The sequence below is a fragment of the Ooceraea biroi genome, chromosome 5, assembly GCF_003672135.1.
Source record: "Ooceraea biroi isolate clonal line C1 chromosome 5, Obir_v5.4, whole genome shotgun sequence".
Lineage (NCBI taxonomy): Eukaryota > Metazoa > Arthropoda > Insecta > Hymenoptera > Formicidae > Ooceraea > Ooceraea biroi.
In genome coordinates this window covers 2935828-2949444 of record NC_039510.1, presented here as the reverse complement: position 1 = coordinate 2949444, position 13617 = coordinate 2935828, and the positions used below count along the sequence as shown (strand labels likewise).

Here is a 13617-nt window from a genome sequence, read left to right as displayed (position 1 = left end):
TCGTTCTGATTCTCGCGCGTGGAAACGTCACGTAATCTAATAAACGTCACGGGCATCGTAACCATATATAAATTGCACGAGCAATTATATTATAGATTCGTGAGAAGGAATACTATAAATTTTTTATAAACAATTGACGGGTTTCCGATGATACGGTTCCAAACCGAATAAAACACGTTCGATTTGCATCACCTCTCGTCAAGGGAATATCACGCGGATATCACAGGCCGATGATGTCGTCGGCCCGCGTCCGGTCAGTTTTCTGCTTCCTTAAATCCCCTCTCGCGTTCAAGGGTAGCCGAATCACACGTCAGTTGCAGAGACGGACGTTTTTGTGTTGCGAAGGAAAAAAAATATCGTACCCGGTCTCTCGGGCCGCCGCCACCGCCACCGCCGATAGGGTGTAAGAGTACGCGCCGCGCGGATGAAAGGGGGTGAAGGGCAGCGGAGAATGTAGGGTGGTTTTTAGGTCCTCCATTCAATTTATCGATGGATTGACAGCTCTGTTAGGCCCTTGTTACGCGGGAGCACGTTGTCGAGTAAAAAAGATAGATGCTGTGGATTCGAGAAGTGAGAGGGAGAATGAGGGGAGGACGCGCGACCTAATCGTGCTCGCTCTCGTCGTGCGTACGCTTCCGGATGGAGAACGTATTGTTTCCGCGATGATGTCTGGTCGACGTTCATCCGCGAAGGTATTTTCACAATGACAGAACCGATGGGTAATGGAATATCTTAAAATAACGACACGACATTAAAGATATTTATGAAACATAATACATAGAGAGCATATACGTAAAATAATAAACGTAAAGTGATCGAAATGTCATTAGCGTGCCCACATGGCCTGCCTTGCGATAGGAGGGCTAATTTCATAGCCGCTATTTGATTAGGTCCGAATCGGCCGAACGCGCGCGCACACACACACACACATTCGTGAGGATCACGTTAACCGGACAGAGACACATCGGCGTCGCGTCGCATCGCCATTGTCTCCAAGATCTCCGACCGCGCGGGCAGACTCGTTCGAGCGGGATCAATCGATCCTTGATAAATAATCCTGCGAGGTGAAGGTGCGGGGTCGTGGTCTCGCGGCCGTCCCGCGGATCGATCGCGCGCCTCATTATTTATTGAGCGAGGTGGCTGACCAGCGCGGTCGGTGCAAAGAGGTCCGCCTCCCCTGCGAGCGAGCCGCGTCCGTTGCGAAATCCGCCCTGAATCGACCCGATCTCTCCGAGCGACCAGGTGCTCGGCTTGGTCAACCGCTACACGAGGATCTTATACAATTTTTCCCTTCCTCACCCTTCCGCCACTCCGCGTCGTCCTTTCCCACCACGTTCTTGCCTTCCTCCCTCGGCTTCGTGCGTAAAGGCTGGACTCGCTCGATCGGAAGTCGCGGCTGGACGCGACGAACCTTCGGAGGGACCCACAAGGAACGGCGGGGCAGTCTATCCGCTTAAGAAACATCGTTGCGTGTACTGACGCGGCGGGGTGAGCTCTTTGTCCGATTCTCGATATGTTATTTTGCGAGGGATGCGAGATATTCTAAAGTCTGTTGACGCATATATGGGAGACGTTCTGTGAAAGATATGGGAATGTAAAGACATGTCAACGAAACGCGACCGTGTCACGTGGAGAACACATTAATCGGACAGTCCATAATCTTCACGAGAACTGTCGGATACGCAAACTTTTGTAAACCTTACTGGAAATTCAATTTTGCGTTATACTCGCGGATGACTCATCACAGTCTCAATTATTTTTTATACTTAATTATTATTTAGATTGTGCCAAAATATTATAAATTGATGTTTATATGCAACTTGGAGATGAAACGGGAATCGGATCGCGGGACAGGCGCATAAACGCGCGCCGCAGCGGATTTTCAACTCTTCCGAGGCGGCGTGAGCAAAATTCCGCGGCAACACGATACAAGGACGATAGGGTCAGTAAAAGGACGAAAAAAGAGAAAAAAGGAGAGACCGTCGTCCTTTTTCTCCTAGACCAGCTGGTGCGTCGGACCACATCTCGGGTCTATTCGCACACCACATGTTCGTCAGTGGGCGAGCACCGAATTAATGCAGAAAAGAGGGCACTGCTCCGCTATTATTAGTCCAGAGGCCATTAAGGCCGATATTGGGACTGATAATTAGGAGATTCGATAATAGCCCCGTAACGCGGTTTACGACAGTCTGGACTTGCACCATAAACCCATAAATATTGTGACAAACTGTGATATGATATGTTCTGATCCACATTGTATAATACTATAAACTTTAAACCCCGTTTTAGACTATGCAATACATTGCGCTAGATTTGACGCGATTCCTTGAGCAATTTTTTGCTGCAAGAATTGCTTGCGGTTGTATTGTGTTTTATACTGTACATTTTATTTGACGCAAGATTTGTGCAATATGCACTTGTACACGCAATATGTATAAACTGAAAACATGGAGGAACGTATCAGTATATAGGAATATCGTGTTTATTAACAGGACATGTATAACGAAACGAATAATACAGAGGCGAGTAGCGATTATCATAACTTTGCTCAGGAATAGAGCATGTTTTCAATATCTTGCGCAATTTACGAATCACATGCAATTTGCTTGCAATTTGTGTATGATATTCTGCAATATTTCTTGCTTTAAAAATTGCGTCAAATCTTGCGCAATATAATAACCATTGCATAGTCTAAAACGGGCTTAAGAATGTACTTGAAGATAACACGAGACATATTATCAAATCATTGATACATCGGGTATGATTGCATCTGTGTTAATAGCGATAACAAATTTTCGAAAGAAACTTCTCTAATTCTACTAATTAGAAAATTCTACTAATTCTCAAAATCCTACAGAGATCACCGATGACATCAAGGCAATGGCATTAAACGCAGCTGTGAGCGTACGTTGCATGAACGCGGGATGTCCCAAGCTGACGACTTCTTTCGATCTGGATTGTTCGCATAGAAAAACTTGCGATTTATTTAAAGACGAGAGCGTCTTAGCGTTTCAAAAAAATATTCAATGGCACGTTTGATATCTGATTGGGAACGATTTCGAGCGAGAAACCAACGTGAAAAAGAAATTTGTTCTTGGCGCAGGAAAATTTTGAAATCGTTTCTTTGCTCATTGCTACGCGAAAAACCATGGCCAACCGTCATTCGTCGGTTGCAGATCAAGATATCGATGTGATCCGCGGTACTGATCTCTATGTAAAGCGCTTCAACGTGCACAATGGTCAGATTCCAGGGTAGATTGGTCGATTCTGCATACGGTAGGCGACCACGTAAAGGGAAATTCCGTTGGATATTTCGATCTCTTTTGACGACGTTAAGAAAAAAGAACGTAAAAACCATTTTCATTCGTTTTTCTAGCCCCGGATGATTCAAAATTACATTATTTTATATCAAAGTATTGTGGAATTTAACATCCATCCTGACGATCTTTTGACGTCATTTAAAAGGAATGATTTATTACGTCAAATATTTTAATTAAATATCTTTTTGCGAGAAAATGTGCGTTTATAACTTTATACTGAATGTACGCTACAGAGGAGAAACATGGAATAATTATATAAACATTAAAAAATTATTATTTTTTAAACAGAAAGAGTTCAGAAAGGTCCTCTTGTGAATCGGTCGATCCAGTAATTCCACAGCTCCACTAATTCGGCAATTGCCCTAGATTCCGGACATTTTCCATATTTCTCTCCCGCGTTTTACATCTCCTGATTCTTTCGCTTTCTCTCTTCCTCTCGTCCCGTCATCCCCATTTCTCTCGCTCACGCTTTCCGATCTCCGTCTCTGTTTCCACGGCGATGACAGGCGGTCGACAGGGTGGAGTGCGAGCACCACATCGTGTGCACGTCACGCCGACACAGGGCTGACATGTGGTCGTGTACGTGCTTCTCGTGCCCGTGCCACGAAGGGTGTGAGCGTGAGCGCGCGCGCGTGCATGCGTGACACGCATGGTACGCGCACGGGGATCCAGTGAGAGAGGCATTCTTCCACTTTTTTATCGCAATCGAACGTGTGCGACGGTAGTCCTGACTCTCCTGAGTCTTCGGCTGCGAGCACGCGCTATACGGCGAGCAGGTGAGACGAAGGAGCGAACGAGAGGGAAAGAGAGAGACAGAGGGAGAAGGAGAGAGAGAGAGCCGCACTCGGTTGCACGCGTGCACTCGTATACTCCAACGCCCTTCCACTCTACCCGAAAGAGAACGACCCCCGTGGGGGGAAATGTATCGTCGCGGTGGGCGCGTTTCCACGTGCCGATCCTGATTGTGGAGGAAACGACAACGAATGCTTCTGTTTCCGACGTTATCGCGACTGGTTTCCACAAGTTTCAGTAAATGATTGGGAATAGGCTCGAAATTATCCAAAAAATCCGCAAGCTAAAAATCATTGATTGATTGATTACATACGATTGATGATTTATTACGTATGATTTATAATTTAGTTTTCAACCTACGTCATTTCCGCTTGCACATCTTTTACATAATGTTATACACGTGCGCAAAACGCAAAGACTCTCCGGACGTATCGCTGCGCGATTTGTATCGATTGCTTTTTGAAATATCGACAGCCGCGGCGAACTTTTGCAAAAAGCTCGCAGCCAGTACGAGCGGCGAAACTGTCAATATCTGAAATGCAGCAGTTCAGTAAACGTAGAATAACGAATAATGCGCTTGTACACGTCTGCATCGTGAGATAAAGAGTTGCCCGAGGACAGCGTAATGCAATAACGCTTTAATTATCATCGTTGCATCATCACCGAATTTCTACTCCATTAATATCTATAATCAGAAAAAAACAACCATTTGGTCCCGAATCTCTATCTGCTTCCGTAACAGAATTTTAGGAAAAAAATTTTCTTTCAAATTTTGCGAGGCTCATGGACGTGCCGTTTTCTACTCCCTCCGTTTCGCATTTCTTTTCTCTTCGACTCTCGTACATCTCGAATCCTACGGGAGAAAGCGCCAACCACCACTACTCTTAAAGATCACGGTCGCAGGTTCACTGTCTCTTGAACCCTTCCTCCCGCCCCTTGCGCTTGCTCCTTCCACGCAATAACCTCTCGTTCACTCGCTTGTCGCACTCCGTGCACCCTTGCAAGCCTGCTTGCTCTCTCGCACCCACATCTCTCCTTTGCCATTTCTCCCCACCATTTCTCTCGTCCGTCTTCCTCGTTTCCTCAGCGACCCCTATGCGCCATCCTTTGTGCCTCACGCTCCGCACCCCGCAAACAGCCTTTCGGCCACTCGCGCATCCGGGGTGCGATTCGAGAGGGTAGCGCGCCGCGATGCCCGGTGGGAGAGACGAGTGCGTCGAGTAGTGGGGGGGTCACCGTAGTACTCGGGGGTGGGGGTTGAGCATGTTTGGCTAGTATCGTAAGCTCGACTCGGTTGTACTCAGTATTGGGTTAGGTCAGCCCGAAGTAACATCGTTGCTTCATCTCGGTCCTCGGGGAGACTTGCACAATTGTTTATAGTTTAAAACGTGGTAATAATATCGGGACACTCGTTGACGCGGTAGCTTATTGCCGACGAACCGTTTCTATATAGTTGTAAAACGTGAAATTCGCGACTGCACTCTTGAGACGAGACATAAAAAAAAAGAAACCGCGTAGAGAAACAGTAGAGTATATAACGTGACCGCTGTCAATTCTTTAACCGTTTTAACCGTACCATTCATGCAGTTTTATCGATATTATCAGCCTTGGATATTTCAATCACGCGGTTTCATACATACTCGGCGTCTCGTTGTTGCATGTGATTGCGTAGTGCGGTGATCCGAAGATATTGTGTGGAGCATCAAAGCGACAGGAGCATCACCAGTCTGTAACATGACTTACCGAGAGAACTCGCAGCCAAAACTCAACGGTATGATTCTTCTTAATTCTTGTTCTTTTCACGATCACCCGACAATTTCGTATTCCGCACGTCGACACATAATCGACACACGTTTCAATTTGTAACGTATTGAAGGTGAGAAAACGTGATTTTCTACTTGAAGAAAATTTCTTGTCACATTACTGGTTTTTTTCACAGCATTTTTCACGCGTTAATTTAATTTCCATTTATAAGAAATTGTCGGCACAAATTATCTTTTAGTTCCGGATGAAAATATGAAAAGAATAGTGCACTCTTATTTTCCTGTGTAAAAGAATAGAAGGGGAAAGAAGAGAAAAGGAACAATACACGCGGAAAAGAGAGGAAAGAGAAAGGCAAGAAAAGAGAGCAATTTCGTAGTTTCTTAAGAGCCGCCTGGCTGGTGGCACATTCCCAAGAGCTAAAAGCATCTACAGTGATACTATACACATGTACATTGTGACACATTGTAAACATCAATGAGGTTTAGCCAGAATAACAAGATCGTCCGACGGGGAAATCGCGGAAAAATGAGTTCCGTCGAGATTTCGCGCGGATGGCATGCGATGCGCTGTACATATCTAAAAATAATTTATTTCTTCAGCGATTTCTTCGGTATATATTCGGTACGCACGATAAATTTCTCTTTCTCTCTCCCTCTCTTTCGAATAGTAAACGATATCGACATCACACAGTAAAGCCGCCGCCACAGTCTATTCAATTCCAATAATAAATATATCTACACTTTTAGAAAATTTTATAATTAAATTACGACGATGGACAGAGAAAATTTTATATTTAAAATTACTATGGTAGACAGAAAACATTTTATATTTAAAATTACTATACTATGCTATGCTTTATCGCGGACGATAAAGAAATTATAAGCGTAAATAGTATGGTACTATGTACTGTACTGTATGAAGTTGTACTACGATAATACTTATAATTATAATTTCTTCGTGTAGGATAATTTGGAATCTGCTAAATGGTAGAACGCGGCTTATAAGTTGACTTAAAGTGGTCTAGCGTAGTGGTCTAATAGGGTTTCCAAGCGAAAGGGCTCGAAGTAGAAGTACAAGGGTTGCGACCAATTAGGGGATAGCAGGCGGGGGCGGTACTCTCCACGTCGCGTTGCCAAGAAACGGCGATCGTAGGCTGTGAGGATCTTAGTCGCCGTTAAGAGAATTTTAGGGCGAACTACGGCGAAGGGAAGTAAGGAAGAAAAGACATCGTACGCACCCTTATTGATTCAGCGACATTGCTGCGCTAAATAGTCGGTTAATTAATCAGAAGTGATCAAATTTCGATCTTGAATGCTTATCAAAGTCAGGCTCGGACTGGCCCGTCGGCTTTCAGCCCTTCGGGCCGTGCGTCGGGCCGGTGCGGCCCCCTTAAGTAGAGGAGTTTCTGCGCCCTCAGTCTAGGCTCCTCTTGGTGAAAAAAATTGCAATGATGAAAATAAGAAATTTTGTTTCTTTAGACACGTTTTCATCGCAAAACTGCATAAGCGTCTATTATGTTTGCTTTTTTCAAGTTAGCTCCTTACTTAAAAAACATTTTAGCTACTGATAATATCCGGGAATCAAATATACGGAATCTACAGTTTTTAACGCCAAACCGGTTGCTACTGTCAATAATTTATTAATAATTTTGCTTTGAACATGTAAAGTCTGCGCCTTTTTGGAGAATCCAGTCCGACCCTGATTAAAGTATTATTACATGTAAATTATAAATATCGTGAGATAATTTTGAAAAAGAGGGTTAAAATAACTTCGTGTGGCGGCTCTCAATATTCGCGTTCGATCGTAAATGTGTAGATAGTCGCATTATGTATACGCACATTATACGTATATTCGTTGCGCGGATAGGAAGCGAATAGACTGAATCGCTGAACACGACTAAATTTAGATCCGTCGGTTTAAATGTGAGAAATGCAGAAACTTGTTTCAGTGATAGGCATACTCGTCGATCTCTGATATCAACGTTTCGATAAACGCGAGCGTTCGCACGCCGATAAAGTCGTTGGCCTTAAGTCGAAGAGGCGGTACGCCATAGACGCGTAGGTGGAGGATAGCTGGAACCTTATGAATGAACTCTCGCGTACGAAGTGTGAGTGAATGGAGGAGGATCCAGTAAACCTCACGTGCGAGCGACATGTGTGGGAGGGCACGTCGAGAGTGATAGGGTAGGGAGGAACAGAAAGAGATAGGAACAAGCGTGCGCGGGTAGGCGGACAGAGAAAGACTGACAATGAGAAAGAGAGGGAAGAAGCGCGAAAAGTGATCTCGAGATTCATTCATTAAGAAATAACGTTTCTTATTGGATATTTTCTTTATTATTTACACAGACACGCACATACTTTTGATCAAGCATTCGGTCGATTAAATATTGCTACTGTTAACGTTTATATCGGGTTGACCGAGGAAGTCCATGCGGATTGTTTAGCAAGATTCAAACGCAAAACTTCGTATTAAGTATTAATTTTATTGAATAAATATGCATTTTTTCGTTGACTTTCGCCATCTCTCAACTAGCTGCATTATATCATGATAAAATGCTTGATTACCGGCAAAGAATCCGAACAGATGAGTTTTGAAACTCTGTAAAAAGTAAAACTGTAAATTATTGAGAAAGTTCTGCAGTGACTGGAATAAATAGATATCAGATAATGCAAGGTGGCTGAAGCAAGACATCCGAACCAAGTTGCAATAATTTTCGCTAGTTCGTAATATCCTTTTTATTTTCGTAATATTCTTTCTATTGACCAATTCTGGACGCTTCTCGTCGATTGCCGTCTTTAATTGAACCAAATGCGAACAGTATTTGTCTGAAGTAATTGTTTGACTGTTTGACAAAAGCTTAAAACGAATGGGTCCCTTCAAGGAAAGGATGCACAACGTAACTTCTTTCGCACAGATCGGCCTGTGCTATAGTTACTGGTGGTTCACACTTTGTTTGTCCCACGACCTTTTTCGCACTACCCTTTTCGCCATTTTCGTCAAACAATCCTTTTCATCACTCGTCACTTTCGCCCATTACTTTCACTCGGCATCGTTTAATCCTTTCGAAAATGGATTATTTTTATTTCTTTTCAGCAATAAATCACAAAGAACAATATACACGGTCCATTAAATGATTTTCAATTTACTTGCCATACCACGTCTAAACATTCAACCACTTTATCAATCTCAGCTTTCGTATGCGTTCGGAAACAGTTAATTGATCAATGTTGAGTTTCTCTACGATTTCCCAAGTGATGATTTACCGGTGTCGCATCAATTAAAGCGATTTGATCACTGACTAATCGGAACGCGCGCACGAGAAGCATCTTCGAGTTCCGGAAGTTCCGAATGTTCTGCACGAAATCTTCTGACACATTCGTTCGCCAATAGTATTCTCTCCGTACATGGCGCGCATATCTTTTGTTTAACTTGTCTCGCATTTTTACTTTTAATGAAAAAGCATTATGTATTACAAAAACACGTTATTTTCTCTCATTTTCAAACTGTTGCTAAAACACTTGCGTTTACTCGATTGCAATCACTTTATAAATCACTCAATAAATGTATGCTCAAGTGTCTTTTCAATCGTACATATACTTGACAGATTGTACTGAAACGCATATTTGGTTGAAATAAATGATATCTCGTGGGAAATCCGCACGGACTTTCTAGTCAATCCAATAAATGAGATCTATGGGTGCATGTATTAGATGTATGTAATAAAGTTCGAATTAAGTATAGAAATTAATTCGGTGTTTTTTCTGAAGAAATTGAGCCATTACAAAAAAATAATAAACATATCAATGTTGGTGGAAATATTTTCCATCATTTTTTAATACTTTTTTCCATATATCGGGCAGCTAACAAATCTCTTCTAACAAAAAAAGAAAGTAAATAAAGACTCAATTTTTTAAAAAAATTGTGAATTAATTTGTACACTTAATATTAGATGTATGCAAAAGTTTTATTTATTTTTTTCATTTTTTTCAGTTTAGGTGCAATACAATTCAGTCATTAAAATATTTTTCTTCAGTTTTGCGGCTTTCTGCCATTTTTCCATTAAATTTCGAAAATTCCTTTGCGAAAAGTTTTTTCGTATTTGCATCACCCTGAAAGTGCCATCCAGTTAAATAGAACTGCATCGATTGGAATAAATAGCAGTCCGAAAGTATCAAGTTGACTGATCAAGTTGATGAAATGAATAGACTGTGCATAGAAAAACTTTCCAGCTCAAGTCAAAATGGTTTGCCGAATACGAAAAGTATACATAGCTTTTCATTGCTCATTACGTTCACTGTTCTTTTTCGAAGTTATCTTTATCGTTAAAGCATGACATACGTTTTCCACATTTCGACTTTACTACCTCTTCAAAAACATAAAAAAGCGACAATTTATTTGAAATTTAAATAATAACATCGCTGAAAAAGCGCTGAAAAATATAAAAATTTGTGCATAACATTTCATTCCAAAACTCAAAAACTGCATTTGACAGGTTTAAACGAGCAACGTAACGATGAGAACTCATCGCTCAATGCTGACCCCTGCCTGGGATTCATTCCTCAATTGAAAAATACTGGAGGGTACTTGGAAGACTTAGCAAGGTTTTCGATACTAGCAGAGCATCGTCATCATCAGCTAAGAGCTATGCAAAGTGCAGGTGTCAACCTTGAGGTGGTCAACATTGAGCAACCGTTTTACAATCTAAGCATCCATCAGAATATCCAACCGAATATCCAGGATCTGTTCTCGAATTTGATCACGCATTCTCCATCATATAATCCGTCATTGCACGGTTGGCTGCCGCATAACTCTAGCAGTAATAACAACAATGACAGCAAGAATAACAATAATAACGAACAAACCATGAACAGCGGAATCGAAAAATATAGCAAGAAGAACACGAAGAAGAAAAGTACCAAACCGAGAAAAACTGGCACGCGATCTTCGAAGAAACGCAATTCCTCAACTCCCTCACCCCGAGTCAGTCCTGTGGGGGGTAAGGCGAGGATATTTATCTGTACAACATGCAACAAAGCCTTCGGATATAAGCACGTGCTGCAGAATCACGAGCGCACGCATACCGGTGAGAAGCCCTACGAGTGTGAAATATGCGAGAAAAAGTAAGTTTCCTTTTCAATCCTTAGTGAAGAACGATTCTTTCAAGGAATATTAATATGCGGCTTATTCTCTAACATGATATCTTTTAATTTGACAGATTTACCCGGGACCATCACTTGAAAACGCATATGCGTCTCCATACGGGCGAGAAACCTTTTGGTTGCGAACACTGCGACCGGAGATTCGTCCAAGTGGCGAACCTCCGTCGTCACATGCGAGTACATACGGGCGAGCGTCCTTATCCCTGCACAACAGGGCAGTGTTCAGCAAAGTTCAGCGATTCGAATCAGTTGAAGACGCACATGTTGTCACACAAGGGCCTGAAACCGTACGAGTGCAAGCACTGTCGAACGCGTTTCAAAAAACGGCAACAGGCGAAGCAGCATAAATGTAAATCCACCAACAAGAAACGATCACGCAACGCGTCATCGTTGGCAGTCAAAGTTGGCTATGTCGAGGTTGACGAAAACAAATCGGGAGAAAACGCGGAAGTGATTGCTCAAGCGGTTGGGGTAACAACGTCAATGATGCAGCAGCCGAGTCAGGTATCTAACGTAGCAATAGCCACCCCAAGATTGGTACCAAGTTCAATGGAGATTTTGCAAATGCCAATCTTGTCCACTATGCCCGAACAAACGGAACCCGAGGACTTGTCCATGTCCACCGGTACACAGTATCGCATCAGACGCGGTTCGGAGACGAGTCACAGTTCTAGCCACAGTCTTAGTCCCAACCGTAGTCATAGTCGCAGCAGCGATATCTACGAGGACAAGTACGACTGTCATTACGACATACTCCTTTGAAAACAGTCCATGACAATCCATTATGTCCTAATGTTGATCATGCGTCTTAGTGGAATAACAACAGTATGTACAGACGACCCTCAGCTAGCACTATATGAATAGTGCTTTCTTAACCAAAACGAAATCATCAATTATTCGCCGATGCGAATCCGATGCAAAAGGAAGCATGGGCGGAGTCACTTGGACGTACTGTCGTTCTTCCCAGTTCGATCTTGTAACTTGGATTGAATAAACATTACCGGTTCATAGGCCGGTATTCATAGTCAAATCTTATATTTCAGACTGTCTTAAATATAAGATCCGACTATGAATACCGGCCATAAACTTCAAATATTTTTTATACTTGTATATATTAAATATTTGAAGTAGTATATTTCATATTTTTATAAACCGGTGTGTTTATACATGTACGCGTATTACACATGTATTATACATATATTACACGTATGCGCACGCGTACACACACATACATCCCCCTCCCCACACACACACGTATATAATCTGTACATTATATACATAATAAATACATACATACATACACATATACATACATTATACATTAATAATGATAATTAATTAATGTATGTAAATACATGCATTACACACACACACACACACACACACACACAATGTATAAAGATTATTAAATATGAAATACTATAAGTTACGAAGCCGTACGTCGGCGATAAATTCCTGGTTCATGCACAATATGTGTGATCCACAAATATAAATTCAGGGAAAATTCTCGTACATTTATATCATTATATAAGTATTATATAATGTGTATAATGGTAAGTATTTCTACGTTTAAATCTTTATCCTCATAAAGAAAACATTGAATATATTATATAAAATAATGGTGGAGGAAAATGTTTGCTTAATTACTTTGGGAATTACTACTTTGGAAATTACCCTAATTTGAAAAGTACTAAGAGAAAAGTACTAAGAAATTTTTGGGATTATTAATCTTTTGTTCAAGAATTATAGTAGTAAACTTTGACTTAGTTATTTAGGCTGGATAGATGTTTTGAAAGGATATCACAAATAATGCCGGTTTTATGCCGATGAAAGAAAAGTGATCGATATACGATATCCGTGCGTGTGAATTAGTGTGGGTAGTTAGTAAAATAAAATAACGGGTGTGGCGATATGAGAATGAACAAACTGGTATACAAGTTCCTTTGATAGTAAAAAATAACGGATTAGAGTGATGTCGGCTCGTTGATCCACTGTCTCTATAACAAACCGCTCGAGTTATCATTTTATTTTATATCCGTTTTTTGTCTTACACCATGTTAACCACGTTGCGTTCGGTTGCTCTATTAACTAGCGATTTACCGAATTTCATTCTGCCAGAGTGGATATATTCTGGATATTTATTGAACAAATGATGATTTTGAGATGTGATACAATCTTGTTTACCTTCGCGAAATCATGCTGAGATTATCAGTATTTGCAACAAAGATCAAGCGATACTAATGAAATATTTCTGATATTCTTAAAGGTAAATTAATGCTGAATGATAACGACAAGCAGTCGAATATAATATATAATAATTTTTACAATATACAAACTTTTACTCATTCAAATACCATTCAAATACCACTTACGTTTATAAAATAACTTTGTTTAAAGAATCATGACCGAGGTAACTCAAAATTCAAGCCGACCTTCACCTCCGTTACCTCGTAGTGTTTAGTCGCAAATCCGCTTCTCCGGTTTCCGCCTGCTATCCTGCGAAACAATCATGTACAGCCGGCTCCCTCAAAGATCCCTCTCAACGAGTTCTATCCTCTCTCTTTCTCAACCTAGTCATCCTT

At 41.6% G+C, this 13617-nt stretch overlaps 1 protein-coding gene across 1 annotated transcript; it reads left to right on the top strand.

The window, feature by feature from the left end:
- The first annotated feature begins 5387 nt into the window (after positions 1-5387).
- On the top strand, positions 5388-11916 carry LOC105287718 (protein krueppel). The gene is made up of 3 exons (XM_011353442.3): positions 5388-5883; positions 10369-10996; positions 11092-11916. The coding sequence occupies exons 1-3, from the start codon at positions 5847-5849 to the stop codon at positions 11795-11797; spliced, it is 1371 nt and encodes a 456-aa protein (XP_011351744.1). The 5' UTR covers positions 5388-5846; the 3' UTR covers positions 11798-11916.
- The last annotated feature ends 1701 nt before the right edge of the window (positions 11917-13617 follow it).

Coding starts and splice junctions, on each gene's coding strand:
- LOC105287718 (XM_011353442.3), top strand. CDS start 5,847: ATGACTTACCGAGAGAACTCGCAGCCAAAACTCAACG. Junction 5,884..10,368: donor CTCGCAGCCAAAACTCAACG/GTATGATTCTTC, acceptor TGCATTTGACAG/GTTTAAACGAGCAACGTAAC. Junction 10,997..11,091: donor TGTGAAATATGCGAGAAAAA/GTAAGTTTCCTT, acceptor TTAATTTGACAG/ATTTACCCGGGACCATCACT.